Source organism: Camponotus vicinus, unplaced genomic scaffold (assembly GCF_025532165.1).
Source record: "Camponotus vicinus isolate PSW18456_S1 unplaced genomic scaffold, iyCamVici1.0 SCAF_10, whole genome shotgun sequence".
NCBI lineage: Eukaryota > Metazoa > Arthropoda > Insecta > Hymenoptera > Formicidae > Camponotus > Camponotus vicinus.
Window position 1 is genome coordinate 4,975,491 of NW_028141946.1, and position 17,357 is coordinate 4,992,847.

At 32.4% G+C, this 17,357-nt stretch overlaps 3 protein-coding genes across 5 annotated transcripts in view; 2 read left to right on the plus strand and 1 right to left on the minus strand.

Annotated features, from left to right (window-relative positions):
* Nucleotides 1–9,772, minus strand: part of Fz2 (frizzled 2) — a 92,205-nt gene extending 82,433 nt beyond the window's left edge. For both annotated transcript variants that reach the window (XM_083080854.1, XM_083080852.1), the window contains exons 1-2: nucleotides 9,524–9,772; nucleotides 8,589–8,683 (exon numbers count right to left, since the gene is read on the minus strand). The gene's annotated coding sequence lies outside the window, so the exon portion shown is untranslated. The remainder of the gene's footprint in view (nucleotides 1–8,588; nucleotides 8,684–9,523) is intronic.
* LOC145961038 (serine-enriched protein) lies at nucleotides 714–15,079 on the plus strand. Of its 2 annotated transcripts, none has more exons than XM_083080858.1 (11): nucleotides 714–910; nucleotides 2,791–3,004; nucleotides 7,457–7,577; nucleotides 8,278–8,443; nucleotides 11,490–11,683; nucleotides 11,776–11,993; nucleotides 12,061–12,243; nucleotides 12,451–12,529; nucleotides 12,723–12,901; nucleotides 12,996–13,238; nucleotides 14,877–15,079. In XM_083080858.1, the coding sequence occupies exons 2-10, from the start codon at nucleotides 2,808–2,810 to the stop codon at nucleotides 13,195–13,197; spliced, it is 1,539 nt and encodes a 512-aa protein (XP_082936984.1). In that variant the 5' UTR covers nucleotides 714–910; nucleotides 2,791–2,807; the 3' UTR covers nucleotides 13,198–13,238; nucleotides 14,877–15,079. The 2 variants fall into 2 exon arrangements, with proteins under 2 accessions (XP_082936984.1, XP_082936983.1); XM_083080857.1 differs by having other exon boundaries at nucleotides 827–910; nucleotides 11,776–11,945.
* Nucleotides 10,144–10,717, plus strand: LOC145961039 (putative small nuclear ribonucleoprotein E). Its single transcript, XM_083080860.1, has one exon. The coding sequence runs from the start codon at nucleotides 10,238–10,240 to the stop codon at nucleotides 10,520–10,522; it is 285 nt and encodes a 94-aa protein (XP_082936986.1). The 5' UTR covers nucleotides 10,144–10,237; the 3' UTR covers nucleotides 10,523–10,717.
* Nucleotides 15,080–17,357: the final 2,278 nt, after the last annotated feature.

Consider the following 17,357-nt stretch of genomic DNA (forward strand, 5'->3'; position numbering starts at 1 on the left):
TTCCTGATTTGAAAAATAAATGGAACCGCATTGTATAGATCGCTTTAACCGCAAAGTATGCAGTCATTTTTGAAATAGCGTCAGCTTCAACTGTATAACTATATACTTTCTGTCATATAATGTCGAACTCGAAGGAATGCGAAATTTCTTTCAGGAAGAGATATAAAAAACAAGTAGACCGTTTGACTAAAATTTATGACAATTAAATTCCTTACACTATTAAGCATATATATATTATTTTTTAATTAACATGAAAATTTAATTTGTAATTAACATTAAGCAATTGAATTTTAATTAATTTCTCAAATAGATATTAATTCCAAATGTATTAGAACTGCTAAATTTGTATATATACATGATGATTTATAAAGGCATAATGAAATCGGAAGAGGTGAAAGAACGAGAGAACCGTGGACGCTTTTCGACCGTGTGATCCACGGACGATCTGGCAACAACGGGGCCCCAAGAAGCAGTGATCTCGCGGGAGTACAGGTCTCGTGAGAAAGAGACACGATGAACACGAGCGAGAAGAGGAACCGTATAAGTCCCAGCCGTAGTGCGACTGAGCTGAGAAGAAGGTAGGAGGCGGAAAGAGAGAGAGAAAGAGTAACGGATTGCTGGAAGTATACCTGAGAAGCAGCATAGTTGAGCGTGAGGGTCTGGTCCAGCGCTCGTGAAACGAGTGAGAGACGCTAAAGTTTTCCCGTATATCTTTTTTCTCACGGTTTTTCTTCTTATCGACGGGATCCCGAACAAGCCAGAAACGATCGAAAGTCGAGAACGCTGCAGCAGTCATACGGAAGAAGAGATAGGCAGTGCAAGACTCGCGTACGACTATCATCTCCATGTGATCTACTACATGGTTCTGCTGCTCTCGATTTGCGTCTAGTTGATCTGGTCGTGCGTAAAGGTAAGCACCGCCCAATCGATTCATCGATCGCGCGCTCGGATTTTCCGAAAATTTTAACAAAGAAACAATATTTCTACCGATAATATTATCGTCGTTGTATTCTAAAATATAATATTAGTATTAATTTGTAATTAGAATCCAATTATATATTGCGTTTATTTGTGCATCATCGAAGAGTTTTTAGTAAGCTGATAGTGTGATATTTTGAATTTGCGAATTTAAAATAGATAAAAATATACTCAAATACCTTTGATACAAATGATACGTGTAAAGTTACAATTGAGAATGACCGTCAAAGCGGTCGTGAGGGTTGTTAGAGGATTAATTAAAAACAGCGTGACTTTAATTTTGCATAAAAATTTTATGAAATATTAATTTCATTAGAGACTGAAATTATTTTGACGACGCCAATATGATGATATATATTCAGTGTGATAATACAGATAAATTTTGAAAAATTTTATTTATGTCTGTTATTATCTGTTGCAATTTTTAACTATGAATAGATTAATTATTTTACAACAGATAAAATCTTTGTTTTGCTTTCTTTCTTCATGAAGGAATTGAGGATGATATAGAAATAGATTTTCTTGAAGAAGCAGGTAAATTGTGTGTTATTATTATTGTAAGCTATTTTAATTAAATTAAATAAATACAGGTATTTTAAAAATCTATCTAAAAATTTGCATGATTATCGTATAAGCATATATGTAGGAATGTAAAACTCTGGAGTAAGCCATGATGTCTGACACATTGTTACGAAACTTATCAGCTTGGAGTCGAAACTTATCAACTTGGAAAAACATCAACGAGAAATATAGTATACTAAACTTTTAAGCGCCCATAGCGAAAAGCAGTAACGATCAATTTTACGCATATATTGCCCCATAAACTTCCGTTCGCGTGTGCAGAAGTGATCTAAACGCTAATTAGTTCTTTATGGAATCATCAGAGACGGACGTTAGAGCATCCCTGGCAATGACATTTTAATCAAATCACATTGTCCGGAACGCGATACGAGGATGCGAGCGATATGGTGATACGCCGGAAGGATAAATGACTGCCGCTGATTGCGAGCTCTCGTGTCGCGGTACAATCGACGTCCAATGCGTTCGAAAACTACAAAACCCGAACTAATTAAAAGAGAATTAGGAGACCCGATCGTTGGCGCCATCGCATCGCAGTAATACAGAATTCTCTCTCGGCCGCATGTCGCGATCGACCGAACGTATCAACGAACGCGCACGCAAATCAAATATTAATAGCGCAATTAGCGGCAATTGTACCTTAATCGGTTTTGTCTCTTTTTCCCAACACCCACAAATTTCCACGTCCGCGACGCGTCGCAAACCATCCGCAAAAAATTCAGCCGGACGCGCCGCAATCCGCGCGCGCGCAACTGTCATCTTCTTGCCGCTTTTATGTGCAGTCCTATTAATTTCAGATTATCGCAAATTGCTGGCGTTGTTCTCCGTTATGAGATTTTCCCGGCAATGTGGACGGATAAGAAATAAATGATAAATTAATGCTTCTTTTAGAACAAATACGTTCTTTCGGTTATTTCTTTGAGGATAGGACCGATTCAAAATATGGATTTTAATTCTGGATATAGTTATTTTCCCATGTATATTATTTTAATTAATAATATTTTTCAGACAAAAAAACCGCAATACATTTGTATCTTTTTTCTAAAAGGACATAAATATAAATTATAATTATTCGCGTTTATGCCTTTGATGTGGGAATTAAGTGGGATCTGCGAACGTAATGCGAATATTTATAGGGCGGCCGACAAGTTTGTGCTCTGGAGGATTTGTTTTGTTAATTACTCAAGCCGATATTACTTAATTCACTTTTGATTAACGATCGTCTGTATACAGGGACAAGTACGGGAACAATGGGTACTAGGGCCGTTGCCGTTGCGGCGGCGGCAGGTGCTGCCGGGATGTCTGGCGAGGCAGGATTGGCTGGTGTACCGAGACTGTTGGAAGATCTAGCGCGACTCTCCGAGGATAAGGACTCAGCTGATATCGTGTTTCTGCTAGGGAGGGACGAGACCCCAGTTTATGCCCACAGAATAATACTTCAAGCCAGGTCGGTCTTAACGAGCCATTATTTATGAAAACACATTAATTCTGTTCTTAATTTAAAAAGAAACAAGAGAACAGGATCTCTCGGAGATATATTTCTAGAAAATTATGTAAGTAGCGAATGAAATTCTTAAAATATCGCAAGAAAAGTTTCAATAATATTTAAATAAAAATATTTAAGAGATATTCTTAAATATAATTTATATATATAATTAAATATTTACAAATAAAAATACTGAAAACCGTAAATTATTTTTAAAAATATTAGGCATTACATTATTACGGCAATTACAAGTTTTATACTCTAGAGATTTATTGGATATAATAAATTCCGACGAATTACTCATGAAAATTTCTCGAAGAAGAAAATGATATCATTTCTATTAAGCAGTTATTTCCGACATTTTCCGATACTACGAGCAATTCGAATTATGAGGCAGCGTGCAAATCACTTTGATAAATGGTGAAGTGCGATGCACTCTGGGAATATTGCATTAATTGTCAGTAGTAATTATTATAATCCCGCCGCGCTATTTTGTCGATCGAACTACTACGTGTAAGATTTCCTCGGAGAATTTAAATACTGTACAACGTGCGATGAATCGTCACACACACACACACACACACATACACACACACGAGAGAGTCAATATTGCGATTTTAATTCACATATGCTTCTCTGATATGTAAAGATATTTCCACTGCAAATATTAATACAACATTTGCAACGCGAATATATGTATTACGTGGAGTTAGTTTAATGTAAAAAAGATATAATAATTCGGAAAAAGGAATATTCTTGCAAATTTTTAATGGTAATAAAAAAATTATTAGTTCAGCAGTCATTAATTAGGAATATTAATGTAAGAATTAAAGATAATTTCGTTGAAAAACAAATGATTTCCTTTCACACGAACTGAAAATGAAACGAAGAATAAAGTCAATCGTTCTTAACGCACGGAAAATATTATTAGAAAAAATAATAAAGCACGAAAGAGGCAAAGATTTATTGAATTTTTCCGCGCCAAAGTTCGTGCGACTAATGAATTTTAATTAAGAGTAGTTACGGCTTATGAAGATAGTTACGGCGAAACGAATCGATCGGCTGTTCTAATTAGGTAGATTGAAAGAAGCACTCTTTTTTCCCCGGAATTCTGCATCCCTTCCATCTTTCGACGCATTTTCTCTCCTTTACCCGGATTTATAAGGAGAGGACTCCGATATTTAGGGGAAGGGCGAACTTGTCCGAAGGGTTGGCGCATCGTGAGACAAGGCGGCGCTAATTGTAAAGTCAATTATGACATTTCCGTGAATCCCTTTAATATCGGGCGCGGAAAGTAACGGCGGGGCCTTTGTCATCGCGCCGTCATTTCCACCCTCTGATATTATTCTCTTTCTCTCTCTTTTTCTATCTCTATCTCTGTTTTATTTCTCTGTCTCTTTCTCTCCATTCGGCCGTCCGCCAATGCGAACCTGGGAAAATTAAGTTACGCGTGCTCGTGACAGATGTCCGCAGTCGAAACGAATGGACAATGCATGCTACCGCACGCTCAAACTCTTTACGACGCTCTTCCGCATTGAAAATCGTGATAAAGAGTCGCGTACTCGAGAATTCGCCCATCCGCGATGAGGAATACTGGCTAAAAAGGTGGAAATAAAATTTTCTAAGAGCGTATTATTGTTCCCTCCCAGTAGACCTCGGGTTATCTTTAATTCGACGGAGTTCCGGAGAGTATTAGAGTACAAATGTAAGTGACAGAAAAGTTGGAGTCGACACAGCCAAGAATATATATTTATAAATATTTTTAAATATTTATAAATGTATAATTTTTTCGATCTTGTTGAGTTTCGACAAACATTCCAACAATTAAAAAAAATCATGCTAATTCCTTATATTACAATTATACAATTTGATAATTGACTAAATGAAATAAACGCTCTTTTTACACCGTATATAAAAATATTATATAAATTGTAGAAACTCAATCTATCTATATATGAATCAATCATGGAGATTAATTATTGATAATTTGGATTATCGGATGGCAAAACGAATTTTTCGCGAAATCTCGGCGCAGAGGTAGTCTGCTACATAATATTTTCGAGTAAAACCGCGGTTTACAAAATACCAGTTTATTCGGATAAACATCATTTCACCCTTCCCTGATTTCATACGCACCGTCAACACTCTCGAGTTTCGTGTCGAGAGCTCGAAACTTTGCCACGTTCCGTTCGTCGAAAACGTTCGGCTTAACCGAGACCGGAGCGCTCAGCTGTATTTTCGCGCTTTTCATCCACTTTACCTCTGGTTTTCTCGCACGATCTAGGCGTTTCATATATTTTGCAGCGTTTCATATATTTTGTTCCTAACGCCCGCTTGCGATTATGTTCTCTTAAATTGGATTAATAAAAATATTATTGATTAAAGCAGTGACAAGATTTTATCAAAGAGATCTGTAGAATATTTTATTGATCTTCAATAAAACATTTCATACTTTTTACTCTTCCATTTTATGTTTCGCTGTGATTATGGCAATAAGATTTTCTATAACTAGTATTTAAAAATTTAGAATTATATGTATGTTATATTTCTTAAGATATAATAAATCCACAAAAATAAATTCATAACATTCTTATTCAGACAAAAAACTCAGATATTTTTATAATAAGATATATTGCTATTTATAGCATATATATCTTGTATTATAAGATGTATTTAAGGTATTATTGATTAAAAAAGCTGCTATCACTGACTCTTTTAACAAAATTTCGTTGTGTTTGCAATGCTATATTTATAATTTGAATCATGCTTAATCATGCTGATTAATGATAACATATTGATTTCATTTAAAAGAGTACCGTGTAATTTCAAGGCTGCATGCTCTTTGATGGAAAATACTTTATGTAATCTTTATGCATAAGCCTGATGTCTTAAATTTCTTCTTTAAAATATATCCCAATTAATATATAATTACTTATACGTGATTTAAAAAAAAGATTCATTGTATCATAAGTTTATATAACAGCAAGATATTATAGATAGTAATAGATATTATTATACAATATTTTTTGCATTATAAATTGATATATAATGGTATTTAAATAAGAATACATATATATTTTTTCCTCCCGCTTGTCGAAATGAAATTAAAATAATACCAATACATTGTAGTGGGAAAATACGACATCCTATATTATATTGAATCGTGTACTAAAATCAATATTAGAGTCATATAATCTTACAGAGCTTCGTGAAAAGAAAAATTATTACACAGTGAGCTATCTTTAATAAAGAAAATGCTTGCGACGAGTGCTCGCAGAATAGCGAATAAGCAGAATAATACAAGAGCTATTAACGGATTTAACTTCCGAGCGTCGTTATTGAAAGTATGAATTATCATGGCTTTCTTTTTCTTTCTATAAAACTGTCTGGCAAAACTAATTAACGTTGCTAAGACTAGGCGGAATAAAAACAAAGTCTGTCTGAGTCGATTAAAAAAACGAATCAATTTACGCTCTTCTACCCTACGTAACCTCGCTTCTTTCTGTTTTTTTCCTTGTTGGAAAACACTCCAGTTCGTAAATTCAATTTTGTTTCGATATATCGAGGAGGTCACAATAGCATACCACTAGAATGTTGAATTGTATTTTTCTGGACACGACGTTTATTCGATTTCTCATTTAATTATATATCAGTTTTCGTTTCAATCTATTCTATGAGATATTATGAAACTTGCCAAATAGAATAGCGATATATGAAACGTTTGGCTTTGCACATTGTATGTCAGGATTTTATATTATACAAACTCAATATCAATATTTGATAAATTGTTGTGCGCGTTTATTCAGAGGTGATAATAAAATAAAAACTCGATATTTGCCAGCATCAAATATAACTTATTCACATATTTAGGGAGAAACTATTCTGTTTTTAAATAGAAATAAAAAATATCGACAAAGCAACAATTTTTATTACGCTGTTAAGGTTTATCGATCTATTTTAATCACATTCTTTACACGCATATTTTCGCGTTCATTACACCAATGATGTGATTTATAGTGTGATTCGATCTAGATCGAACAATTAATGGAATATATGAAAGGAAAGGATATTCTGTTATTCTGTCGATTATATTTTCATTCTACTTTCACTATCTTGTTTCCAACATGGTGCAAAGATACATGGCGTGAGGGTGCTTCTGAAAGTTGCCATTAATTTTTAACGTAGGAAGAATACGCCTCTGCCACTGTACCTTGGTTTCGTGTGTCTCTACAGCTTCGTGACGAAGTCAATTAAGCTCTTTCGTTACGAAAGCGTGCGAGAAGTAGCGTATACAAGGAACGGCGAAAAAGGCGCTTGTTTATTCTGAGAAACGCGTCAAGATAGCAAACTGTGCAAAGCGCAATGCGATGCCGCGCGATAGAGACAGGTTTGTTTTCAAAAATTATTTCACAGGTGCAAGAATTTCACGGCCTCCAAGAGAATCGGCACAGCCAGTAACCCGACACCGGTGCGAATGCCGCACGCGCATCCGGAAACATTCCGTCAGTTTATTCGTTACATCTACACCGGCATGGTAGGTATCATGTGTGAAATTTGATAGCTTTCTATGTACAATCAAATCAAATCTGTGATTTTGCAATTTACCATTTTGTTATTCGGCACTCTTTAAGTACAGTACTTTGCTCGCATCTCGCTTTTTTTGAACAAGGGATCATTTTTAAATTGTAAAAGATCAAAAATTTTATAAATAAATATATATAACATATCTTTTCATTGATATCCTCACGATTAATTTAACATTTAAGATTTTTCTTTTTATTGAAAACAATTTTATTAAAAAATTAAAATTATAAAAAAATATTTCTTATGAGAATAATTTCACGAAGAAAATCTGAATAAATATTATACTATATCTGCAAAATATTATTTGTATTAATTTTAGAAAATATTTAAATTATTATTTTTTGCATAATGTTTAGTAAGACTTCTATGCTCTGTTCCATATATTTATAGAAAAGTTAATACGATTTTTAAAGTACTTTTTATTTATTTCAAGTAGTGATGATTATAGAGAGAGATTAATCATGTGAGAGAGATAAAACTTTATCTCTTAAAATTCAATATTAGATTTTAATTACTGCATATGTCGGATAAATAAATTCCTAAATCTGGGTATATATTTTAAACGATAAGATATTACAAAATCTTATAAGCCTATTATATTGCACAAGATTACGACAAATAGTCATAAATTCTCTCTTAACTGATTGCAGATAATACTACAAGACAGTGGGATCTTCGAAATGCTAGGATTGGCACAAGAACTCGATATCGAGGAACTTTGGAGGAGTTGCGAGGAACATGTATCTGCCACTTTAAGCCCCGGAAACGCGTGTGCACTTTTAACCGCCGCTTTGGAAGCTCAGGAACGAGTTCCAGGTATTTATTTAAATACATATATTAATAGTTTCTCGTAGTTTGCATATTGCATGCGGCAAATTAGACACTTGAAAACTTTCGACTCTCCAATTGCGTTATAATATCACATGGAAAAGATATAAAAAGATAAAAATTTTTTACTCACGGTACCAAACGAAGACTTCTCTTTTATCGGTATCATGTTGCACCGTATACACGTCCTCGGCAGCACGTTACAGGCATCTTTTTGATCCATCTTTCCTAATAAAATATAAAATATGAAATATATGTATACACAGATTTAATGCACAAATATTTAACTAAATAGAATTATATATATAACAATATTTCAAAAATTATTTTAAATATATATTTTATAATAATGTGTGTATTATCTTCTATAAAAAAACATTACATTAAAATAAAAGAATATAAAAGTATATAAAATAGATAATAAAAAATTATATTATTTAAATCTTTAATGAAGTATAATAAAATCATCATCTTATTTTAATACACTTTAATTCACAAATAAAACGACCCGAACAACATTCTATTTATATTTAATCCAATATCATTTAAAATAATTATTTATAAATATTTTATTAAATATAAATATTTTTAGTAATAAAAAAATTATTTACTAAAAAACATCTGTAAAATGATAAAATACAATGCATTTGTTTACGATAAAAACTATCTAATTTTAATGCTTTTAATATCGCAAGTTTTAGAAAATCAATTCTGATTGAATTAGACACTTGTGTGTTACAATTATGGTTATTAATATAGCTTTATCGATTTGCAATAAAATCAAGGCATTTACTCTTTCATTTATTGCTATTCAAATATTAGAAATAGGAATGTAATTGATATTTAATATATTATCAAAATTAAAACTGATATAATTTCGGTGAGTTTAATTTTCGATACCATATGTATGCGAAAAAGAACCTTATGTCGTATCTTTATTTAGTCATAAATAAGCAGTATATTGTATGCAATATCCAAATATAAACCTAGCAAAATTATATCAGCATTAACTTATTATTGTTAACAATATTAATTAGAACAATATTTTAAACAAAAATATGCACATACTTGGCAATTATCGTGCATCTCGTTGCATTTACGACGCATTTACTGCACTTGTGAGAAAATTTGAAACGTATGAAAAATGGCGATTGTCCGAGTATAAAGAAACGATTATCGAAGTCGCAATACGGATTGCACGCGATACTTTACCCGTTACGTACGACACGACGAACATCCGACACTTGGCGAAAAACACTCGTAATAATTTCTCACACGGCAGATTGTTTTGAGACAATAACAATCGCGAAAAAACACGGAGTTAAACACAAACACGACTCTGCAACCGCCGCGACGCGTCTCGACACGTTCACTGCGATTTGAAATCTATCGAAGGGCGCGAGACACTGCACTTTACGATTCTCGAAATGTCGAAACGTTCAAAAGAATGATTTAATATTGCAATACACGCGCATGTAATAGAAATAAAATTTCAAATATTTGGTAAATACTTAGAAATCTCTCGAAATATATATAAATTTAATTGCAACAATTTATTTATAATACTTTACGCGTACTGCGTCGATTAACTACGAGACACGAAGTGCACTTCGAGTTGTTCGATTGACCAATCAGGACAAGGCAACCATGAAAGCGACTAGTCTCGGCTAATATTGTCAGGTTGGCATCACTGCTACGAGATCGCCATATTTGTCGGCGTCCCACGCTACAGAGCACGCTCTTTTTTCGTCGTTATCCAGTTTTTAAACATCGACACGAAAAATGTCGTACAAGGGGCCGCAGAAAGTCCAGAAGGTAATGGTACAACCCATTAATTTGATATTTCGCTATCTGCAAAACCGTTCGCGCGTGCAAGTCTGGTTATTCGAGAACGTCAACTTGCGGATCGAGGGACACATCGTCGGCTTCGACGAATACATGAATTTGGTGCTGGACGATGCCGAGGAGTATCACCAGAAGACGAAAAATAGGAAGCAACTGGGACGGATCATGCTGAAGGGCGACAATATCACGTTAATACAAAATACCAATCCCAGCGCAAATTAATGGCGATGAAGAGTAACCTAACCTTAACCCGGCAACAAATTGGCGCCAAGTTTATCAAATTCTGAATTCTTCAGAAGTTCTTGGACTGTGAGCAAAGCGTTCAGGGAGATTGTTCAACTGCAAAAGTTGACGATCATTTAAGAAAAATGTATTTGCGTGACCAATGTATGGATGGATTAAATTTATATCTTGTAATACTTTTAGTTATCTTAGTACAAATTTCTATATAAATGCTGACGAATAAGAAATACCATCAAATTTTGTCATGAGAGAGAAACATTCAATATTTTACATCAATGAATTAGTCTAATTTAAACTTATGTGAGCAAATATTCTTTGCAATATATTATACATTGCCAGTGCTTATTAGCGATACAAATAATGTAGGATTCTATTTTGAATGACAACTTTTGTAAAAACCTATGCTGAATGTGTACTGTGTGACTTTATAAAAGATAAATAACATATAGCAATATTATTAAATAGTTTCTTATTCTCTAAAAAGTGTTTTTCTATTTATTTTTACCTATATTATAACATCCATGTATCTATTACAGCTATATACATTATAAATATATATAATCTATGTATAGTGAGAGATAAGAATAAAGAATCATAATTGTGTAGAAAGAGATATTTAAACATAATATTGAGTTGTACAATTTTGAATAAAGATTATCAAAGAAATTGATGTAAAAGGAATTTAAAAAAATTCTAAGAAACAAATATATACATATATTTCACAAAAAATAGGTGAGATTGTGTTTGTGGTTTTCATTTATTTAAAAAAGACTTTTAATTATTTATTACATTTTATAGAAATTTTATCACTTATGGTTTTCAAATAAACTTCTATTTCTTTTTGTAATTATTTGTAAAAAGAACATATAATTATTTTTAAACATTATTTAATTTTAAGTAATATTTACAAAAAAATTGTATTATACGTAAAAACTATTTGTTTCAGGTGGGAAAGCTGCATGTTCATCTTTTATTGAGAAATGCTTTGCTTTTATTGGAGAAAATGCTGTAGATACTGTAAAGACGACAGCATTTTGTAATCTTCCAAAGGATGCTTTGGTAAAATTGATATCGTCAGACTACCTCGGTTTGGAAGAAGAGGATGTATGGCGGGCTGTTCTCAATTGGGCAAAATATCAGGTCTGCTTATTTTGCTCTATTCAATTTCTTGATATGCTTCAAATTTACTATGCAATTTAAGGACATGCTTTTTAATTGTATTTTTATTTTAGGCCGGAGTGACACAACCCACACAACACTGGACTGAAGAGGAACGTTTAAGAGTGTGTCAACATTTGTCTGGTGTGATAAATCATGTAAGATTATTGCTGATAGATAGCCAAGTGTTTGCGGAAGAGGTAGAGCCGACTGGAGCAGTGCCGATAGAAATGTCGTTGGAGAGGTACGAATTTTTCAGTCCCGATCGATCGAGCGGCTCGAAATTTCTAAGGTATGATCTAACGGGGCGGCACTCACCGTTTGGTGGTATCGCCTTCGATCTCGACGTTTCGCTTTAGGTATAGGTATGCAGCTCTGCCGAATAAGTATTCGGAGATTTGCTCTGATAAACGACTGCATCCGCGAGTGAGTCCATTCCTTTTTCCGAGCTCGCAGATCCTTTCCAGAGATAAAGTGGGTTTTCAACGACTTTTGAATCAATGGTATGGAGTGCCTAAACAGAGTTGGCGATTAGTCTATCGGTAAGTTTCAAGAGTCATAGAGATATCATGTAAGAAGTATTTCAAAAGTAATTCATTTAAAACGATGAATTAAATAGTTTAATAAAATCAATCTTTGCGTAAGAATTTTACTTTTATCTCTCAAAGTGTTTCAGTCTGTGATTCAATGATCTTCTTGACAATTTATTCATATATATTTATATATGATTCATAATCTATTACTTTCAGAGCATCCACTCATGGCTATTCTGCTGCGTCTTTTCATCGACACTGTGATAACGTTTGCCCAACATATGTGATAGTACTGGTAAGTATGGGTGCTTTCCATTTAGCGACATAAGTCGACACAAGCGTCATTCTATCTTTTTTCAGTGAAACAACAAACAAAGATAGAATGACACTTGTATCGACTTATGTCCCTAAATGCAAAGCAGCCTATAATATTTTTATTTTAATTTTTTTTGTATCTACTACAAAAAGTATCATCCGTTATATTTCAGGGTGTGCGCGGCGAAATATGCGGAGGATTTAGCGATGTTCCATGGGGTAAAACTAACTCGAAAGCACAATATATTGCTTCAGAAAAGAGTTTTTTGTTCTCATTGACGAATAATCAAGATGTACCACCAACAAAATTCGATATTGTGAAGAAATCGTTTGCAATCTGCTATCATCCCGAGTAAAAATCGACTTTTATAGAAAATTTTTATTAAGTTCTCAAAGAAAAATTAAATTAAATTAATTTTATTTAATCTATATATTATACATTACAGTATAGGACCAATCTTTGGTGCCGGAGCTGATTTGCTCATATCGAGCAACTGTAATGTCAACAAAGAAAGCTACAGCAATCTTCCGCATAGTTACGAGGGAGATCACGCATCTAATCAGCTACTCATGGGAGACTATCACTTTTCAATAGTTGACTATGAAGTTTTCACTCCGAGTCATCCTGTTCCGAAGTCTAATCATTGACTTGATTATCGTAAAATCAGCATTTGACGAATATATTGCTTGTAAGAAACTTACTACTTATTTTATTCATTACATTTTGTTCGTGATTTTTAAAGAAATTTTTAAAAATTTTACATATTAAAAAATAGCGATAATTTATCCGTCTTATTAAAATTGTATTTCTATATATTCATATATCTATTCTTAAAAAAATAGCATAATTAAAAGACTGATTTTGTTATTTTATATTTTTATATAATAATATTTTACTTATGATATTTTTTGTAATGTCAAATAAATATCAAATTTACCTATTCAATATATATTCACGTAATATCCACTCAGCTTCGACACTCCATAGTCTAAAAAAATAAGTATATAAATGTTCTGTGCTCTCGCAGAACTATACGTAATACATGACTTATGTGCTCGCCAAACAGAACATTGCGAAAAAGACACACGTTAGCGTAAGCAATGCGAATGTGTGTATTTATGAAACCGTCCCATCGAGTATTCTTGACATACGTACATTGAATATTCATATCAAAGTATTACGACTAAATGCGGCCGTCTGTCACCTAACATTACAACGTTAAACAGTTACATTCGTAAAATCAGTCTAGTCGACCTCATATTCTCGTGTTTTTCGCGGTGCATTTATGTATACATACATTAATGTCAAGATACAAAATTCATTTCCTCATATTTGCTTTATTAGAACACGGTTCATCATTAATAATAACCTTAATAATATAATATTGCATTCTTTTCGTAGATTATTAAAAATGTTTTTCTTATTTTTTGTCTTAATGTTATTACAAAATTTCTTTTAAAAACATATTTTCCTTTAGATATATCACAATTATATTAAAATGTTATTTACATTAACATATTTAACATATAATTATTAAATATATTAAAATGTTATTTCACGTATTCACATTTTTCCTATTTTTTTTTAATTTGAGCTCAAGAACCATTTTTTAGTAAAAAAATCATGATAAAATATAATAAAAATATGTGATATTTGAATAAAAATATTCTTTTTGTCATAACATGTCGTAACAATTGAAAATATATATTATAACGAAGTATAATTTATTTGGCATGTTTTATACAATCTATTTAGCGAAAGTATATCTATTCCTCTATTTTTTTCTATCACGATCCGGATTTTGCAAATTATACACATTTTATACAGAATATTTATAATAAATTTTGTAACAATCTTTTAATCAAATTAGAAAAAATCCAGGAGACAAATTATTATTCCATATAATATTATAACGAAGTATAATTATCGCAGGGAAAACATAATGTAATAAGATAAATTAAAGGAATAGGTATATATTATTTAAACAGGTTACATTACTTAATGTCTTACAAAAAGATGGTAAAATAATGAACTTTTATTATCATCTAATATCAATGTACAAGTACTTACTGGCCCGGTCCCGTTCCCATGCCAATCATTTATTTACAAATTGCATTCATCTTATTACTATTAAACGTATACGAAATATTTTGTATATTCACATACGTTTCACCAAAATGATCAATTAAATACAATAAACTTAGAATATATGTGTATATATATATATATATATATATATATATATATATATATATATATATATATATATATTTATATTTATATTATATACATGTGTCCGGGATAAAACGATTTCTTAAAATTGCAGATATACTGGCCTTTATTGACTACATTCATCTACAAAAAGTGCTAACGAGACGTAGTGTCAACAGTGATCAACAATAATAAGTAATTCGTTGAAATTTTATCTAACAAATATACATCAAATACGAGAGGAATCTTGGATTGCGCTACGAACAAATGTATGTAAGAATAAATGTTAATATACTTCTGCCCTATGTACAAATTTTATATGCATATGTACACGATTTTTTATAAATATTCATAATTGCATTCGCAATACATAATTCTAGAGTATTTATCCAGAAGCGTCATGTAAAAGAACTTGGGATCAATTGTAGTACGGCACAATTTAATTTTTGTCATCCGCGAGATAATTCGAGCTTTTATTACTACGGTTGCCACCTCAATATCAATCTTTGCCTGATAATTAGGAAAATTATTACAGTCTCATCACAAAGAGAAAAAGAGACATCATATTCCAAATTTTTAAAATCATATAACTATTTTATTTCTTCAAAGTAATTATTATATATACATACAGTATTAAGAAAGGATCACATTATTTACAAGATAAAATATATGGACGCAACAACAATAATTACAACATAAAATTCTTTAAATGTTCTTATTACACTTAATAATATTTCTAAATTATTTTTTCTAAAAGAAATATTGATTCGCTCCATGTAGCCCGGAGATTTTCTATTCACGTAAGAGATTTTATTCTCTGGAGATTTCAAGCAAATTCAGGAGGGTGGCAACCACAGGATTATCATATAATATATATTAATATCAGATGTTTTTATTAAGCTAACGACTAGCTAGAAACAATTGAAGGACGAGAACTTTCATATATTTACATTTACATCCTCAATGTCTAGTTTATGATAAAACTTTGATTTTTAATATTAAATCACTACCGAATCATCATACAATCGTCAATAAGTTCTCTCATCTATTTCCCCGATGAAAATCTCAAAGCATCGATTACCGGACGTGTAACTGAGGTACACGACTCGGTAGACGATTTCTTCGTCTACCGGATCGCGGAACTATTTATGTCTGCCACGTAGCTTGTCTTAAATTCCAGAAAGGCACTACCGGTCTACAAATCGCGCCGTTATTCCGTCTTAAAAGCGAAGTTGTGTTCGACAATTACGCTGTCGGAAAAGAAACGGCAAAAGTATCGTCCGTGATACCTGTGTGAGAATTTGGATACGCAGGGGAGAATATCACCGAAATTCTTAGTGATGAATTCTTCCTTTTGAATTTACTCAGAGAAATAAAATTCTCGAGTACGAACGTTGATAACAATAATAAAATGAGTAATATATACTGTGCATATTTAAAGTTTAAATTCAAAGTTAAAAATTAAAGTTTAATAAACTAAGATGGTTACACAAATTTTTATACAGGTTTTATATGCTTACATTAAAATATTTTAATACCGATTAAAATATTTTAATTATGAATTACAAGCAAAAATTTAATGTTTTAAAGAAAAATCTGTCATATAACGTGACAGTGTTGCGTATTATCATATTAATAAAAAAATGAAAATGCCGATATCTCCGAGGTTTTCTTCTCGTGAACGTTTCCTCCCGGATACATCACGAGGAGGTAAGAAGGTCACGACGGCGGAAACGACATCGGTAATACATTTGTAAAATAAAACGGTGTACCACTGATGTACATATGTGAACGTACATGAGACACATGCATGCGCCAATGTATGTGCTGCAACGACGTATTTATCGGACGACGTTCCTATTCTCCATCGTTCGTCTTCGTCTCGCATGATTACCGCGAATGAAGGAGCGAGTAAAACGCGTGCGCTCGTTAATTAAAACGGTGGAATCTCGTTAAAGTCGATTGGCTGTTGCGTAAGCGACCATCGATCGACGGCTTGCTCGTGTCGGAATTGAGATGTCGACCGTCGTAATTTTTTCTCCACAAGGCTTGTTTGTGTGAATAGAGCGCGCGTGTCTTGCATTTACTTAAGCTTATTCACGAGTAAGGGTGCACGAAGGAAGGGGCTATGGGAGTTCGGTAAGTTCGCGCGCAAGAAAGTAATTAAAGGGTGCGAAACGAAACTTGCCATTCATGCGGTATATGCATATCTCATATGTGCGCTGCTTTTTTATGCCAGTTATCTCGCAAATATTTGCATTATGAGCAGTTTTTCAATCTTAAAATGAAAAATTAAGAAGTTGTTGTCTTGTTAGTCAAATTTTACGTACTAAAAATCATTTAAGATTTTGCGCGAACTTTTTTAATTTTATATCTCGATTTCATTTTTATATAAAGAGTGTGAAAAGAGATCTATTCTATATCAAATTATCTTTTCTTGTAGTTGAAAATTAAAGAATTTTTATCCCGAAAATAATAAAATATAGAATAAAAAATATAAAAAGTGTAAAAGATAAAGAATAAAAATATATTCTAGAATTAGAAGAAAAGAGATATTATATTCGACACATAACATCTATACATATTTATAAAATGT

What these genes read in the sequence shown, in the direction of transcription:
- LOC145961039 (XM_083080860.1), top strand. Translation starts at nt 10,238, where the DNA reads ATGTCGTACAAGGGGCCGCAGAAAGTCCAGAAGGTAATGGTACAACCC.
- LOC145961038 (XM_083080858.1), top strand. Translation starts at nt 2,808, where the DNA reads ATGGGTACTAGGGCCGTTGCCGTTGCGGCGGCGGCAGGTGCTGCCGGG. An exon ending in TCAATTGGGCAAAATATCAG is followed by an intron (nt 11,684 to 11,775) that starts GTCTGCTTATTT and finishes TTTTTATTTTAG; the next exon opens with GCCGGAGTGACACAACCCAC. An exon ending in GCAATCTGCTATCATCCCGA is followed by an intron (nt 12,902 to 12,995) that starts GTAAAAATCGAC and finishes TATACATTACAG; the next exon opens with TATAGGACCAATCTTTGGTG.